The following is an 18,483-nucleotide window of genomic DNA, read 5'->3' on the forward strand; positions in this document are numbered from 1 at the left end:
TTCAGGCTCCTGTACCTCCTCCCTGACGGCAGAGGGGAAGAAGCTGTTCCTGAATCACTGAGTGTGTGTCTTCAGGCTCCGGTACCTCCTCCCTGACGGCAGAGGGGAAGAAGCTGTTCCTGAATCATTGAGTGTGTGTCTTCAGGATCCTGTACCTCCTCCCTGATAGTAGCAATGAGAAGAGGGCACGTCCTGGGTGATGGGGGTCCTTAATGATGGACACCTCCTTTCTGAGGCACCACTCCTTGAAGATGTCTTGGATACTATAGAGGCTAGTGCCCATGATGGAGCTAACGAATTTTACAACTTACTGGTGCTTCTTTCGATCCTGTGCAGTAGCTCCCCCCACCCCCCCACCCCTCATACCAGACAGTGATGTGGCCTGTCTAAATGCTGTCAATGGTACATCTGTAAAGTTTTCGAGTGTTTTAGGTGAACCTCAAACTCCTAATGAAGTATCATCCCTGTCTTGCCTTCTTTACGGTTGCATCGATATGTTGGGACTGGGATAGATCCTCAGAGATACTGATACCCAGGATCTTGAAGTTGCTCACTCTCTCCACTTCTGATCCCCCTATGAGGATTGGTTCGTGTACCCTCATCTTACCCCTCCTGAAGTCCACCATCTGTTCTTTGGTGTTATTGACGTTGAGTGCAAGGTTGTTGCTGTGACATCACTCAACTAGCTGGTATGTCTGGCCCCTGTAAGCCCTCTGCTCTCCATCTGAGAGATTCTGCCAACCGTGGGTGTATTGTCAGCAAATTTATAGATGGCAGTGAGCTATGCCCAGCCATAGTTCTGGGTTTAGGAACAGCAGAGCCATGGGCTAAGCACACACCCTGTGGCCTGGAGAGCTATGGTACAACTGCAGTTTAAATGGTTCAGCATGGACTAGACGGGCTGAAGGGCCTGTTTCTGTGTTAAGCTTTTCTGTAACTCCGCACCACTGTATTTGATTTTCACACTGTGCAGACACAACGGGTGACCCAGTACGAGAGCGGTCAGCACAATACTCTGCCGCTGCCCGTGACTGTCCTCCGGTTCGCTCGCACAGCCCAAACGCGTACCGGTTGGTAGGGTAATTGGCCATTATGAATTGCCCCGTGGTTAGGGTCGGACTAAATGAAGGGTTGGTAGGCGGCGCAGTTAGACGGGTCAGAAGGTTTGCATCTCGGTAAGGAAATAAAATAGGGGAGAGGTTAAGAGGTTTTTAGGTGAGTGCGTGCATATGCAGGAAATAAAATGTGCACAGGAGAGATTTCGATCACTTCAGCACTGTGTCTGTGCCAGACACCTTGGGCTGAAGGTCAGCCCAATGTAACCCAGGTATTCCCGTTATCTGCAGTTGCCTTTCCGTTCTCGACTAAATACCTGCTCCCTATCCTTTAACTCCAGCACCAGATGGCAGCTTACTGCACAAATTATCCTCTGGCTCTCAAGGATTGTAGCCTGTTGTGTCTCGTCGTCTGCACTGTCAGGCCAAGCGTTATGCCTCAGTCAGCCAAAGGTGCCCCTGAAACCGGGAGCAGTAGAAGCATGGTCTCTTTCTTGCCCCAACAGCCAGCCCCGACTCTCTCCACATCTGCCTACTTTGTCATTGCTCAGGACAACGAGATTGCAGCACAACTTCACATTCTGTGCAAACCGGATGCTTACAATGCATGACGTACAAAAAATTTGGATGAACTATGATGAACAATGCAGGCAGTGCAGCTTCATTCTAAATAATTCCCATACCCACGAGCAACAGTAGACTACTTTAGTCCGTAACACTCAAAGGCCATTGGCAAACTGGGATGTTGTGTTATTCAGCTGCACAACAGTCCTCAGGAAGGAGTGTTTTTCTGTCTTTCTGTCCTGGCTAAGATGTTTCTGCATCTCCTACTGGAAGACAGGAGATTGAACAGACGGTCTCCGGGACGGGATGGGTCTTTAACCATAGGCATCGGGAGATGTAGACTATCTCCAGGTCCAATGATGTGCTGAGCCATCCTAATCACCCACTGGTGTGCTTTATGATCTGTCCCGCTTCTGATCGAGCCCCACACTGACTTTCCATGTGTTATAGGCTCTCTGTCGCACATCGATGAAACTTAGCCAGCAATCTCCGGGGCATATTAGCTCTGCTATAGTACCTCAGGTTGTTTAGCCACTGGTATGCCTTCCCTACTATCAAAGTTGTGTTTGCAGGCCAAGAGAGCTAGTGACGTTCATTCCCAAAAACTTGAACCTGGAGACCCTTTCCACCCCCTCACCACTGATAAATCGCGGGGCTTGTTTGGAACCTATGACCTCCCTGAAGTCAATTATCATTTATTTTGTTTTCTTGAAGCTAAGAGAAGAGTTGTGATCCCTACAACTCCTTTCTATTTGCAGATTTGTTACTGTTTGTGATTAGGCCGATCACAGTTGTGTCGTCTGCCAGGTTACTGTTTTACTCTTACTGAAACGTCTCACTTGATCTCCTTTGAATGCTCCCACGGAGAGATGTAGGTGTGTCTGCACAGGGATGCCCCCAATCCACCTTTGCCAGGTCCTGTCTTACTTTAACCAAACCCCTCTCATGCCCCACTTCCTCTCCTTTTGCCCATAGTCACTCTCCTATCCTTCTTTTACCTCTTCTACCCATCACCTCACAGCCTCATACTCAACCCCCCCCTCTCCCACCCAGCCAGCTTCCCCCTCATCTGACTTGACCTATCACCTGTCAGTCTGCACTCCTTCCTCTTCCCCCGACCTCTCCAGTCCTGATGAAGGGTCTCGGCTTTATTCCCCCCCCCCCCATAGACCTGCTGAGATCCCCCAGCCTTTAGCGTGGGTTGCTCTGGATTTCCAGCATCTGCAGAATCTCATGACTTTATAATTAGTTTATATAAATTAGCCTTCCCCACCACCTCCCCAGTTTAAGAATTTCATTCCAGGTTCAGCCCTAACATTTTCCATAATCACATAACCTTAACTTTGTTACATTTCTCAGCTATTTCCACTATCTCCCGTTGACTTTTAAGAGGACAGTTTGTTCCTAATCTATTCCTGGAAGGCTCTTCCAGGAACCCTGCCGTAATACTGGGGCAATGCAATCCTTTCCTGCCGAGGTATAAGCATCGCTCTCCGTCTCGACAGAAAATACTCTGTCCTGGAAACTGAAGTCAGCCAGTCACATCCAACTTTAAGTCATGTCTTAGTGTTGCCAACAATATCATAGCAATAGAGGCACAGAGACTACAGCAGAGGAGTCTTCGGCCCTTCTAGTCTGTGTTGAACTATTATTCTACCTGGTCCTTTCTTAGACCATAACTTCCATACCCCTCTCATCCACGTACCTATCAAAACTGTGTGAAGTTTTGGGCTCCTTATTTTAAAAAGGATATACTGACATTGGAGAGGGTTCAGAGAAGATTCACGAGAATAATTCCAGGAATGAAAGGGTTACTGTATGAGGAATGTCTGGCAGCTCTTGGGCTGTATTCCCTGGAGTTCAGGAGAATGAGGGGGGTATCTCCCATTCCAAATGTTAAAAGGCCTAAACAGATTAGATATGGCAAAGTTATTTCCCATGGTAGGGGATTCTAGGACAAGAGGGCACGACTTCAGGATTGAAGGACGTCCATTTGGAATTGAGATATGGAGAAATTACTTTAGTCAGAGGGTGGTAAATCTGTGGAATTTGTTGCCACCAGTGGCTGTGGGGGCCAAGTCATTGGGTGCACTTAAGACAGAGATAGATAGGTTCTTGATTAGCCAGGGCATCAAAGGGTATGGGGAGTGGGGATGACTGGAAGAATTGGATCAGCCCATGAATGGAATGGTGGAGCAGACTCGATGGGCTGAATGGCCTGCTTCTGCTCCCATATCTTATGGTCTTAACTTCCCTGAAACGCTACAATCGAGTCTGCATTCACCACTTGCACCGTCAGCTCATTCCAGACTCTCACCACCCTCTTAGAGCGAAGTTCCCCCCACGTTCCACTTTCACCCTGAATTAACCGTCACAGCTGTGCATCCATCTTCCTTACCAGTTAGACCGTTTGCATTAAAATGGACGCAATGAGGCTTTGTTTTCCCCTCATATGCAACCGCAAGCCTGCTCTGCCCACATACTTCCAAGGGGGCCACCGGAGGCTTGCGTGTCTCAATGACCCGCAGGGCTACGCTGGCTGGAGTCAGGACTTTCCGTTTTGGCTCCTGGTCAGGTCGGGTCAAAGGGTAGAGGCCAGACTGGGAACCGGGGGCTCAGCTCAGGGATAACGACTCTGACTGGTCAAACAAAACTCTTACCGAAACAGCAATGAAGAATCCTTCTACATCCGACGGTATTCCCGAGTCTCCACCCGGGATTTGCGTGGCTGACAGCGGTGAAAACCGACAGGCAGTCACTGACATAATGAAGGAAGCCCTGAACACTTCCAGAGATGGAGGACCGTCATTGCTGCCCTAAACTCCAGTGGGGTAATGGGTAGTGAGCAAGTCTGCCTCCAAATTTTACCGGCTTTACCAGTGGAAGGAAATGGGAGCACTCAGAGGAAACCGACGCGGTCGCCAGGAGAACGTACAAACTCTTAACAGACAGCCACGGGACTGACCTTGCGTATCTAGCGCTGCAGTCGTGTTACCCTGACTGCTACGCTACGTCACCGTTCCTCCCCAGCTGAACATCGACTCTAACCCCACCAACTCAATTTATATGTTCCCCAGCAAACCTCATCCCCCATAAAGATGCTGGTCCAGAATCACTTGTACAGGTTCCACCTTCCCCCGAACAGTCCCAATGATTCAGGAAATCAAAGTCCATCCTTTTGCACGATTCCTTCGGTTGTGCATTCATCTCACCTCCCCTCCCCTTCCTGTGCTCACAGTGTTATGGCAATGCAACTAATCCAGAAGTTACAACCTTCGAGGCCCTGCTCCGTAAACAGTATCCATACCTTCTCCTGCCTTTCATACTACAAGTCCATCATCACCAGGACTACAGGTCATCTCTGAAGCTCTTCTCCTGTAGCAATCCAGGTTCTCAACAAAACTCATTCAGGTGTATGACCCTAACTGTCCCTACACAATCTGCATTTGTCAACGTGGAGCAAAGAGCGAGTTTGTAAATCTGGCGGAAGCAAATGATAAAGCAAAGGGTGTGGGACAGGGGGCAGAGAAGGCGTGCCAGGGGTGGGGATGGTGCACCATTTGCACTGGCAGCTCTTTTCCACCCTCTCACAATCCTCTGAGTGAAGAAGTTTTCCCCTTAATCTTTTCAACTTTCACCCTTAAACCAGGACCTCTGTTGTAGTCCCAGCCAACCTCAGAGGAAAAAGCCTGCTTGTATTTACCCTATCTATACCCCACGTAATTTCATACATCTTCATCAAATCTTCTCTCAATCTTCTACATTCTAAGGAATGAAGTCCTAACCCATTCAATCTTTCCTCATATCTCAAGTCCTCCAGTCCTGATAACACCCCTGTAAATTTTCTCTGTGCTCTTTTAACCTTGTTCACATCTTTCCTGTAGGTAGGTGACCAACACACAATACTCCAAATTAGGCCTCTCCAATGTCTTATACAACTTCAACATAACATCCCTCTCCTGTACTCAATACTTTGATTTACGAAGACCAATGTGCCAAAGCTTTCTTTACGATCCCATCTACCTGTGATGCCACTTTCAAGGAATGATGGACCTGGATTCCCAGATCCCTCTGTTCTTCCACACTCCCCAGTGCCTGACCATTCACTGTGTGAGACCGACCCTGGCTGGTCCTCGCGAAGTGCAACACCTCACACTTGTCTGCATTGAATTCCATCTGCCATTTCTAAGCCTATTTTTCCAGCTGGTCCAGATCTCACTGCAAGACGATTGCCAAACGTTACGTGGATTTTCTGGTGGTCTGTTTTGTCGTATGCTTTTGTGATATTCTGGGGGAACGTTGTCTCATTTTTTTAAACTGCGTTGCATTTGTGGTTTCTAAATGACAATAAACTGAATCTGAAGACACGATAGCCTTTCTGCTGATCCAGTTAAACATATTATCATCCTGATCGTTGAATTGGATGACAAACGACAACAGACCCTGCACCAATTCCTGTGGTACTCCACTAGCCACCAGCCCCCAGTCAGACAGACAACCATCAAATACCACTTTCTGGACTGCCGCTGCCTATCAGGTGTTTCTGCATTCTCTCGTTACCGTGTGGGGTTCCTCCCGTTCCTTCCCACATCTCAAACCCAACATCCAATCCAATTTACTAGCTTATCTTGAATGCCCAGCAACTCAACCTTCTTGACCAACCTCTCATGCAGGACCTTATCATATGCCTTGCTAAAGTCCACGTAGTCAACATTAGCTTTTCTGGTAACTTCATCGAAAAACTCTGTAAGATTGGTGAGACAAGACCTACCACGTACAAAGCCATGCTAACTATCCTTAATCAGCCCATGTCCATCCAAATACCTTAATTCAGAACACCTTCCTATAACTTTCCCATTACTTACGTCAGGCTCACTGGCCGAAAATTTCCTGGTCTACTTTTAGAGCCTTTCGTGAACAGCGGAACAACATTGGCTATCCTCCAATCCTCTGGTGTTACTTTATTTTGTGCTTGTTTGTGGGAAAACGAATCTCAGGGTTGCACACTGCATAAGATAATAAATGTACTTCGAATCTTTTTCATATGAATTGGCCTTAACATGGGTTCAAGCCAATTTTACACAAGAACATACGAACTAGGAGCAGGAGTCGGCCATCTGGCCCATCGAGCCTGCTCCACCATTCAATAAGTCATGGCTGATCTGGCCAAGGACTCATCTCCACCTACCAGCCTTTTTCCCCATAACTTTTAATTCCCCTACTAAGCAAAAATCTATCCAAGCTGGTCTTAAATACATTTACTGAGGTAGCCTCCACTACTTCATTGGGCAGAGAATTCCACAGCTTCACCACTGCCTGGGAAAAGCAGTTCCTCATCTCCATCCTAAATCTACCCCCCCCCCCCCAAATCTTGAGGCTACATCCCCCAGTTCATATTTTAACTAACGTTCCAACGTAGTACTTAGAACAATACAGCACAGTACAGGCCCTTCGGCCCACAGTGTCATGCCAAGCTTCTAACCTACTTTATGATGAATCTACCCTTTCAGTCATACGTTCCCACCATTTTTCTATCATCCATATGCCTAAGAGGATCTTAAATGCTCCTACTGTATCGGCTTCCACCACCATCACTGGCATTGTGGTCCACAGACCTATCACTCTTTAGAAAGAGAAAGCTACAGAAAAGGTGGACGCCATGGAGGGATTGTCTACGGAGTCTCTGTGGGTGGAGATTAGGAACAGGAAGGGGTCAATAACTTTACTGGGTGTTTTTTATAGGCTGCCTAATAGTAACAGGGATATCGAGGAGCAGATAGGGAAACAGATCCTGGAAAGTGTAGTAATAACAGAGTTGTCGTGATGGGAGATTTTAATTTCCCAAATTTCGATTGGCATCTCCCTAGAGCAAGGGGTTTAGATGGGGTGGAGTTTATTAGGTGTGTTCAGGAAGGTTTCTTGACACAGTATGTAGATAAGCCTACAAGAGGAGAGGCTGTACTTGACTTGGTATTGGAAATGAACCTGGTCAGTGGGAGAGTATTTTGGAGATAACGATTATAATTCTATCTCCTTTACAATAGCATTGGACAGAGACAGGAACAGACAGGTTAGAAAAGCATTTAATTGGAGTAAGGGGAATTATGAGGCTATCAGGCAGGAAATTGGAGGCTTAAATTTGAAACAGATGTGCTCATGGAAAAGTAAGGAAGAAATGTGGCAAATATTCAGGGGATATTTGTGTAGAGTTCTGCATAGGTACGTTCCAATGAGACAGGGAAGTTATGGAAGGGTACAGGAACTGTGGTGTACAAAGGCTGTTGTAAATCTAGTCAAGAAAAAAGCTTACAAAAGGTTCAGAGACCTAGGTAATGTTAGAGGTCTAGATTATAAGGCTACTAGGAAGGAGTTTAAGAAGGAAATTAGGAGAGCCAGAAGGCCTTGGCGGGCAGGATTAAGGAAAACCCCAAGGCATTCTACAAGAATGTGAAGACGTGAAGAGCAAGAGGATAAGACTCGACAGAATAGGACCTATCAATTGTGACAGTGAGAAAGTGTGTATGGAACCGAAGGAGATAACAGAGGTACCTAACGAATACTTTACTTCAGTATTCACTATGAAAAAGGATCTTGGTGATTGTCGTGAGGACTTGCAGCAGACTGAAAAGCTCGAGCATGTAGATATTAAGAAAGAGGATGTGCTGGAACTTTTGGAAAGCATCAAGTTGGATAAGTCGCCAGGACTGGATGAGATGTACCCCAGACTACTGTGGGATGCGAGGGAGGAGATTGCTGAGCCTCTGGCGGTGATCTTTGCATCATCAGTGGGGATGGGAGAGGTTCCGGAGGATTGGAGGGTTGTGGATGTTGTTCCATTAGTCAAGAAAGGGAGTAGAGATAGCCCAGGAAATTATAGACCAGTGAGTCTTACCTCAGTGGTTGGTAAGTTGATGGAGAAGATCCTAAGAGGCAGGATTTAGGAACATTTGGAGAGGTATAATATGATTAGGAGTAGTCAGCATGACTTTGTCAAGGGCAGGTCGTGCCTTACGAGCCTGATTCGGCCTTTTCTCTTCGGAGCGACGGAGGATGAGAGGTGACCTGATAGAGGTGTACAAGATGATGAGAGGCATTGATCGTGCAGATAGTCAGAGGCTTTTTCCCAGGACCAAAATGGTTGCCACAAGAGGACACAGGTTTAAGGTGCTGGGGAGTAGGTACAGAGGAGATGTCAGGGGTAAGTTTATTACTCAGAGAGTGGTGAATGCGTGGAATGGGCTGCCGGTGACGGTGGTGGAGGCGGATACAATAGGGTCTTTTCAGAGACTTTCAGATAGGTACATGGAGCTTAGTAAAATAGAGGGCTATGGGTAAGTGTAGTAATTTCTAAGGTAAGGACATGTTCAGCACAGCATTGTGGGCCGAAGGGCCTGTATTGTGCTGTAGGTTTTCTATGTTTCTATGTTTTATGTAAAAAAAACTATCTTTGACATCCCCCCCCCTCATACTTTTCTCCAGTCACATTGAAATTATGTCACCTGTGTTAGCCTCTTTCACTCGGGAAAAATAAATCTCTGGATACTCACATTAATGCCTCTTATCATCTGGAGGCTGTGGTAGAACAAAGGACCCTACGGAAAATCCAGGCAATTCTGGACAATGTTTCTCACCCTCTGCATGCCACCTTGGCTGAACAGAGGAGCATCTTCAGTAACAGATTAAGACAACTGTGCTGCTCGGAGGAGCGCTGTATGAAGTCGTTCTTACCCTGGGCCATTAGGCTCTGTAATGAGTCAACCTACAGCCAGGGAAGTGATGACCCCTCCTGTTAGAGGTAACTTATTTTTTATTCTTTCTTACTTCTCTTCTCATATTTGTATATCTGTCTCTTTGAAATGCTACTGTGACTCTGTAATTTCCTTTGGCATCAATAAAGTATCTATCTATCTTGCACATCTCTACCAACTCATCTCTCAGCCTCTTTTGCTATATAGAGAAAAGCTGAGCTCTCTCGTCCCCCAAGTCCAAGGCAGCGTCCCGGTAAATTTCCTTTGTGCCTTCTCTAAAGCCTCTGCATTCTCCCTACAATGAGGTGGTCAGTACTGAAAACAACATTCCAAGTGTGGTTGAAACATTGTGCTGCTTTCTCCTCAGTACACAAGTCCTCAATTTATGCTCCCCAGTTCCTATCCCACAGCATCAAAATTCTTCCTCCCATTATTAAATACTTCCCCACACCCTCAAGAAATTCCACATAAGCTGGAAATCCAAAGCAAAACACACAAAATGCTGGAAGAACTCAGCAGGTCAGGCAACATCGATGGAAATGAATAAACAGTCAACATTTCAGGCCGAGACCCTTCTTCAGGGCTGGAAAGGAAGGGGAAGATACAAAATAAAAAGGTGGGGGGGGGAGGGGGGAATGAGGACAGCTTGAAGGTGAAAGGTGAAACCAGGTGGGTGGGAAAGGTAAAGGGCTGCAGAGGCAGGAATCTGATCGGAGAGGGGAGTGGACCGTGGGAGAAAGCGATAGAGGAGGGGACACAAGGAGGAGGTGATAGACAGGCGAGAAGAGGTAAGAGGCCAGAATGGGGAATAGGCAAGGGACAGAGATATCCTTTTACCAGAATGAGAGATTTATACTGAGGTTGGAGATTACTCCGCCCTGTGGGAGGCCTCATCTTGGCACTAGAGGAAGACACGAACCGCTCTGTCAGCATGGGAATGGGAAATGGAATTAAGAAGTTTGGCCTGAGGGAAGTTCCCATACCGTCTGCTCCTATGGTAAAGGTCAGGGAGTAGCGGTCACGGTCTCTGAAATGCTCACCCACCGAGAGATCTGACACCCGACCTGGTTCTTTGCCCAGCACCAGATCCAGTATGGCCTCCCAGTCTCGCTGGCTTCCCATTGAACCATGGAACAACCTCATCTGTTCCCTCTGCGGTACACAAATCCTCCATGTAGTACAGAAACAAACGTCAGAGATCAGCAGAATTAACTGCATATTAAATTAATTATCAGCCAAGGTTAGCAAACAGAACGAAGATTATTAATTATTTAACTCTGGTTGCCACAATAAAAATAACAGCAATACACACTCAGTGGCCACTTTTCTGTAGGTACACCTGCTTGTCGAAACCTGTACCTAATCAGCCAATCACGTGGCAGCAACGTGATGCATGAAAGCAAAGGGTGAAGAGGTTCACAATGGGCAAGAAATGTGATCCGAGTGAGTTTGACAGTGTCGGTGCCAGACAGGGTGGTTTGAGTATGTCAGAAACGGCTGATCTCCTGGGATTGCAATGGTCTCTAGAGTTCACAGAGAATGGAGCAAAAACAGGCAGTGAGCTGCAGCCCTGTGGCTGAAAACGCCTCGTTAATGAGAGGGGTCAGAGAATGGCCAGACTGGCTCAATCTGACAGGAAGGCAACACAACACGTCGAACCTTGAAGAGGATGGGCCACAGCAGCAGAGATCACGAACGTACCCTCAGCGGCCGCTTTATTTGGTACAGGAGGGTACCTAACAGTGAGTACCAACACAACGTAATTTAAAAATTTCATTACAATAAGAAATCCAGCTTGACAACTGAGGTTTAAATTGAAGTGTCTGCCCCGTTGTCCCCCCCCCCCCCCCCCAGTTACATTATGGGCTTTTTCCCTGTCTGAGTTCTACAAAGTCCTGACAGACATTCTTTGAATTCCAACAGCTCACTCACAATAGTCCCCAGGCGTTCACTGACTGGAATCCAGACAGAGATAGACGTTACACCTGCTCAGGAGCTTCTACAAAGCCCCATTGATTTAAACACAAAGAAGTCAAAAATATCAATTGTAAAGTGGATCCTGGAAGCATAAAAGGCGATTTCAAATGAATACAGGAGTGTTGGAAACACTGAACAACATCTGTGGAAAGTGAAACTCTATTAATGCCCCTGATTTATGATCTTTTATCAGGACTGGGCAGAAGTAAAGAACAGGCTTTGAATTGTAGAGGAAGGAGTTTTGTGATACACTAATAAATGAATCAGACACTCACTAATGTCACCAAGGGGGTGGGGTGAATCGGGGCACCGTGCAAAAGCTCTGGAGGGCCGATCGCTTAACACTGAATCAGGATTAGCACAAACAAGAGAAGATCTACTGAGTCTGGAAATCCAAGCAACACACACTAAACACTGGGGGAACTCAGCAGACCAGGCAGCATTTATGGAAAAGAGTAAACAGGCGACCTTTCAGGCCGAGACCGTTCATCAGGACTGGAAAGAAAGATGAGAAATCAGATATAAAAAGGTGGGGGCAGGGAAGGAAAAAGTACGAAGTGGTAGATGAGAGGTGAAAGTGGGAGGGGGAGGTAAAGAGCAGGGAAACTGATGGGTTGGAAAAGAGGAAATCTGATAGGAGAGGGTAGAAGACCATAGAATAAAGGGAAGGGGTAGGAGCACCAGAGGGAGGTGGTGGGCAGGTAAGATGATGAGGTGAGAGAACGCAAGTTCGTGAAATCGATGTCGATGCTATCAGGTTAGCGGCTACCCAGACGGAATACAAGGTGTTGCTTCTCCAACCCGACTGTGGCCTCACCGCCGCAGTAGAGGAGGACATGGACTGACACGTTGGAATGAGAATGGGAAGTAGAACTGAAGTGGGTGTCCACCGGGAAGTGTGGACGAAGTGTTCGAAGCGTTCTCCCGATCGACATCGGGTCTCACCGATGCACAGGAGGCCAGACCGGGAGCACCAGATACCCGGGCGACTCACTGGTGAAGTGTCACCTCACTTGGAAGGACTGCTTGGGGTCCTGAATGACAGTGAGGGAGGAGGTGTGGCACTTGTTCCCCTTGCAAGGGGAAGTACTAAGAAGGAGATCAGTGGGGAGGGATGATTGCACAGGGAGCGACTCCTGCAGAAAGCCTGAGGTGGGGGAGAGGGGAAGATATGCTTTGCAGTGAGGTCCCATTGGAGATGGCAGAAGTTCCGGAGAATTATGCTCTAGGTGCAGAGGCTACTGGGGTGGTAGGTAAGGGCAAGAGGAACCCTATCCCTGGTGTGGGTGGGGTAAGAGCAGACGTGCACAAAATGGAAGAGATGCTATTGACGGCAGCGTTGACGGTGAAGGGAAGCCCCTTTCTTTGAAGGAGGAGGAGATCTCTCTGGTTCTAGAACAAAAAGCCTCATCCTGAGAGGAGATGCAGCAAAGGCAGAGGAACTGAGAGAAGGGAATGGGGTTTTTAAACCGAATCTGATTAAGTTTAACATCAGTCAGGTTTAAGTCTGTTGTTTTGCAGTAGTAGTATATTGCAATACGTAATAATAAAAACTAATTTAAATATATATAAATTTAAGTTAAATTAGTGCAAAATGAGGAAAAAAAATTGAGGTAGTGTTCATAGCTTCAATGTCCATTCAGAATTCTGATTGCGGAGGGGAAGCAGCTGTCCCTGAATCGCTGAGTGTGTGTCCTCAGGGTCCTGTCCCTCCTCAATGAGAAGAGGGCATGTCCTGGGTGTCCTGGGGATGATGTGGAGGCCTCTCTCCCTGAAGGTAATGGGGAGGCTAGTTCCCATGGTGGAGCTGACTGAGATGAAAACGTCCTGCAGTTTATTTCAATGCACAAGACCTTTAGACATGGGAGCAGAATTAGGCCATTTGGCCCATCGAGTCTGCTCCGTCATTCAATCATGGCTGACCCTTTTCTCCCCCTCCCCAGCCTTCTCCCCATAATCTTTGATGCCGTGTCCAATCAAACTCTGCCTTAAATACACCCAACGACCCGGCCTCCACAGCTGCCCGTGGCAACAAATTCCACAAGTTCACCACGCTCCGCCTAAAGAAATTTCTCCATGTCTGTTTTAAATGGACTCTGCCCCTCAGAGATGTTGACACCCAGCAACTTGAAATTGTTCACCATTTCCACCTGGTCTCTCGATGAGGGCCGGCCGGTGTCTGTTCCCTTGTCTTACCCTTTCTGAAGTCCACAATCAGCTCTTCGGTGAGGTCAAGAGTCCATTTATTGTACTAGGAATCCATTCGGAAGTCTAACAACAGCAGGACAGAAGCTATCCTTGAGCGTGTTAGTATTTGTTTCCAGGCCTTTTTATCTTCCGATGGGAGAAGGGAGAAGAGAGAATGTTTGGGGTGGGTGCGGTCTTCGATTATTTTGGCTGCTTTACCGAAGCAGTGAGGAGCACAGACGGGATCAGTGGAGAGGAGACCAGTTTCCGCTGGGTCCAGAGGCCTGAAATTTCTTACAGACATTGGCAGAGGAGTTACCACACCAAGTCACAATGCATCCAGATAGGATGCTTTCCATACAGCATTGATAAAAATCGGTAAGGGTCAACAGGGGCGCGGCCAAACTTCTTTTAACCTCCCAGGGAAGTGTGTTTCCTTCACCGTGCTGTTTACGCGGTCAGACCAGGGCAGGCAATCGACGATGTTTTGCCCAAACAACCTGAAGCTCCCAACCCTCCCGACCTCAGCACACTTGATGAGGACAGGAGTATGTCCAGTGCCCCTCTCCCCTGGGTCAATAACTAGCTGACACCATGTCACAAGCTTGACAGGTTCTTGATTAGTAAGGGTTTCAAAGGTTACAGGGGGAAGCAAGAAAACAGAGTCAAGAAGGAAAATACATCAGTTATGATCAAATGGTAGAGCAAACTCAATGGGCCGAATAGCCGAATTCTAGTCCTACGATTCACCCTCAACTACAGCAGACATATGGACAGGCAACAGGCACGTGGGTAGAAAAGATTCAAAGTGGGGTTCGCAACCTGGGGTCCACAGACCCCTTTGTTTAATGATATTGTTGCATGGCATTAAAAAAACTGGGAATCCCTGGCTTAGAGGGAGTTGGGCTAAACCCGGGCAAATGGGACTAGTTTGGGAAGGGCTCCTGGTTAGTTAGCATGGACAAACCAGGCTGAAGGGGCAAGTTCCCAAGCAGCATGAACAAGACAACCTGCAGATCTGGCCAGAAAGAATCTGAAGTTTCGAGTCTGTGTGGAGACTGAGCGCTGGAGCTCGTTGACAAGGAGGCCACAGACAGCCGATGGGTCAGGGTGGGAGAGGTGGGTACAACGGGCAGGCAATGGAGTAAATGCCACTGCTGCTGAAAGCACAGCTGATTCCCCCCCCCCCCCACGTAGAGGGGAGCACATTACGCACACAGAATACCTCTGACTGGAAGAAATGCCAGTGAATTGCTACCTCAGCCGCAGCTCCCGATAACCTGTGCGGCCACGTAGTACCTGAAATGCTCCCACGCACATAGCCACCATTGCCGCGCAGCTGGGATGTTCTTTTATACAGTATAATCTAAACATAATTTTGAAATTAGGCTAATATAATTTTCAAACCAATGTTGATACAATTAATATATAGCAATTAATTATCAATCACTTATTATTAATTATTATAGTAATTAATTATTTGTTATATAAAACATAGAATAGTACAGCACCGCACAGGTCCTACGACCCTTAAACCCTGCCTCCCATATAACCCCCCACCTTAAATTCCTCCATATACCTGTCTAGTAGTCTCTTAAACTTCACTAGTGTATCTGCCACCACCACTGACTCAGGTAGTGCATTCCATGCACCAACCACTCTCTGAGTGAAAAACCTTCCTCTAATATCCCCCTTGAACTTCCCTCCCCTTACCTTAAAGCCATGTCCTCTTGTACTGAGCAGTGGTGCCCTGGGGAAGAAGTGCTGGCTGTCCACTCTGTCTATTCCTCTTAATATCTTGTACACCTCCATCATGTCTCCTCTCATCCTCCTTCTCTCCAGAGAGTAAAGCCCTAACTCCCTTAATCTCTGATCATAATGCATACTCTCTAAACCAGGCAGCATCCTGGTAAATCTTCGCTGTACCCTTTCCAATGCTTCCACATCCTTCCTCTAGTCAGGCAACCAGAACTGGACACAGTACTCCAAGTGTGGCCTAACCGGAGTTTTATAGAGCTGCAGAACTGTGGTGTAGCGGTTAGCACAACCCTGTTACAGATTTGTAGATGTTACAGATCTGTAGATAAGAGTTAATCGCCAATCAGAGAGTACTCATTCGAATACTGCAGAACAGTGGTGTAGACTCTTAAACTCTATCCCTCGACTTATGAAAGCTAATACCCCATAAGCTTTCTTAACTACCCTATCTACCCGTGAGGCAACTTTCAGGGATCTGTGGACATGTACCCCCAGATCCCTCTGCTCCTCCACACTACCAAGTATCCTGCCATTTACTTTGTACTCTGCCTTGGAGTTTGTCCTTCCAAAGTGAACCACTTCACACTTCTCTGGGTTGAACTCTATCTGCCACTTCTCAGACCACTTCTGCACCCTATCAATGTCTCTCTGCAATCTTCGACAATCCTCCACACTATCCACAACACCACCAACCTTGCATCATCTGCAAACTTGCCAACCCACCCTTCTACCCCCACATCCAGGTTGTTAATAAAAATCACAAAAAGTAGAGGTCCCAGAAGATGCTTGTGGGACACCACTGGTCACAACCCTCCAATCTGAATGTACTCCCTCCACCATGACCCTCTGCCTTCTGCAGGCAAGCCAATTCTGAATCCACCTGGACAAACATCCCTGGATCCCATGCCTTCTGACTTCCTGAATAAGCCTACCGTGTGGAACCTTGTCAAATGCCTTACTTAAATCCATGTCGGTCACATCCACTGCACTACCCTCATCTATATGCCTGGTCACCTCCTCAAAGAACCCTATCAGGCTTGTTAGACATGATCTGTCCTTCACAAAGCCTTGCTGACTGTTCCTGATCAGTTATAATCCATTAACCTTCGAAATAATAGACGTACCACAACTTTGAGTTTGAAACATTTCAGAGCTTCAACATGTGCACGTTGACAGTATTTCAAGTTACAAATTGTAAGAATAAAAACAGCAGTCAGGAGCTCATTGTTAGTAAACTGCCGGGCTGCGGAACGGCGATGTTATCTAATCAAAACATTTTACTTTTGCCTCTCAGTTGTTTTGACTGCTTGGCATCATTTACTTGTGTTGTCAGCTGTGGTTTGAGTGTGTTTGATGTTGACATTAGAGGGAAAAAATTAAAGTGCCACTCTGGTCTCAGGCTGTGTAAAAATACCTTGCTCAGAGAAAAGGATGGTCTACATGGCAGAAGAAATTACTAGCAGGGAATGTTGACCTCAGCTGGAAAAAATCAGAATGGTTCTCCAGAAGGAGGGAAGTTTCATAGGAAAGGGACTGCTCCCCTTCCGTTCCTGTCCTGATGAAGGGTCTCGGCCCAAAGTGTCGACTGTTCATTCTTTTCCATAGATGCCTGCTGAGTTCCTCCAGCGTGCGGGGGGGTGGGGGCACTGACTGGTAGAGTGGAGGAGGATCCCTCCAGGATACTGAGCAGACAGAAGGGGAGCGAGCTGCCAGGTGGAGTAACCTCACCGAATGGGAGATCCAACCTGGGATCTCTGCCATTTGTGACACACGGAAATGTCCTGGATGTACATGAACATAAAATACTCAGCAGGTGCTGGGGTCAAAGCAACACGTACAACACACTGGAGGAACTCAGCGGGTCGGGCAGCATCCGTGGAAACGAGCAGTCAACTTTTCGGGCCGAGACCCTTCGTCAGGACTGAAGAGGGAGGGGGCAGGGGCCCTATGAAGAAGGTGGGGGGAAGGTAGGAAGGAGAAGGCAGGTAGGCGCCAGGTGAAAAACTAGAAAGGGGAAAGATCAAGGGGTGGGGGAGGGGATAGGCAGGAGAGGTGAAGAAGGAATGTAAGGGTATTATGGGTAGTAGAAGAAGGTGGAATCATGAGGGAGGTGATAGGCAGCTGGAGGAGGCGGCAGAGTGAAACTGGGATGGGTGAAGGGAGGATATAGCTGCCCGCCAACCTACTGACATAGTCACAGGACAATTAACCTACTAACCAGTACGTCTTTGTACTGTGGGAGGAAACTGGAGTAAACCCACGCATTCCACAGGGAGGATGTACAGACTGATAATGGAATTGAAACCCAAACTCCGACGCCCAGACCTGTAACAGGGTTGTGCTAACCGCTACACCACTGCTCTGCAGTATTCGAATGAGTACTCTCTGATCAGCAATTAACTCTTATCTACAGATCTGTAATATCTACAAATCTGTAACAGGGTTGTGCTAACCGCTACACCACTGCTCTGCAGTATTCCAATGAGTACTCTCTGATCGGCGATTAACTCTTATCTACAGATTTGAATGGAATTCGTTATCTCAGTACTATAAAAATAGCTGTTTCATGCTAGGTCCCATCTCTGTTCGATTGTCTCTCTTTACTACTCGTCCCCTGTCATTGCTCGTTTCAACTTCCCTTTGTGCAATTAACTCTTCATAAAACGATCATGAAGGAACAGGCTTTGTGTCCCTTTCCTGACTTCGAAAAGAACCTTGAAGTAACCCAACAGAATCCATCAGCATTTCAGAGCTCTCGGATCGGCAGAGGATGGAGGGATATGTGTAGGCAAGAAAGGATTAGGCATTTAATTACGAATTTAAATTAGATTGGCACAACATCGTGATAGGGCAGCACCATGCTTTAACAGTACCAGCATCCAGGATCCCCGCAAGTGTGTGTGTTTCCTCCGGGTGCTCCGGTTTCCTCCCACATCCCAAAGACCTCCCGGTTGGTAGGTTAATTGATCGTTGTAAATTGTCCTGCGATTAGGCCAGGGTTAAATCGGGGTGGCTGAGCGGCATGGCCCGAGACATACAACAGTCTCGGGAGCTTACAGAGGAAGGTATGAGAAACCACAAAACATCCAGTGAGCGGCAGCCTCGTAGATGAGAGAGGTCGGAGGAGAATGGCCAGACTGGCTCAAGCTGACAGGAAAGTGAAATAGCCAAGTGTCATTTGTTAACAGTGGTGT

The 18,483-nt window shown here is 47.3% G+C and overlaps 1 protein-coding gene across 2 annotated transcripts in view; it reads right to left on the reverse strand.

Annotated features, from left to right (window-relative positions):
• The window catches only part of LOC132383728 (pyruvate carboxylase, mitochondrial-like), a 950,497-nt gene that overhangs the window by 891,090 nt on the left and 40,924 nt on the right, over nucleotides 1-18,483 (reverse strand). The window contains exon 1 of one of the 2 annotated variants that reach the window (XM_059954921.1): nucleotides 10,412-10,541. The exons of the other annotated variant lie outside the window; for it this stretch is intronic. Within the exon in view, the coding sequence (XP_059810904.1) occupies nucleotides 10,412-10,510 (99 nt within the window). The 5' untranslated portion in view covers nucleotides 10,511-10,541. Of the gene's footprint in view, nucleotides 1-10,411; nucleotides 10,542-18,483 lie in introns of those variants that run through there. 2 annotated transcript variants of the gene reach the window in all.

The sequence above is a fragment of the Hypanus sabinus genome, chromosome 31 (assembly GCF_030144855.1).
Source record: "Hypanus sabinus isolate sHypSab1 chromosome 31, sHypSab1.hap1, whole genome shotgun sequence".
In the NCBI taxonomy this organism is placed as follows: Eukaryota; Metazoa; Chordata; class Chondrichthyes; order Myliobatiformes; family Dasyatidae; genus Hypanus; species Hypanus sabinus.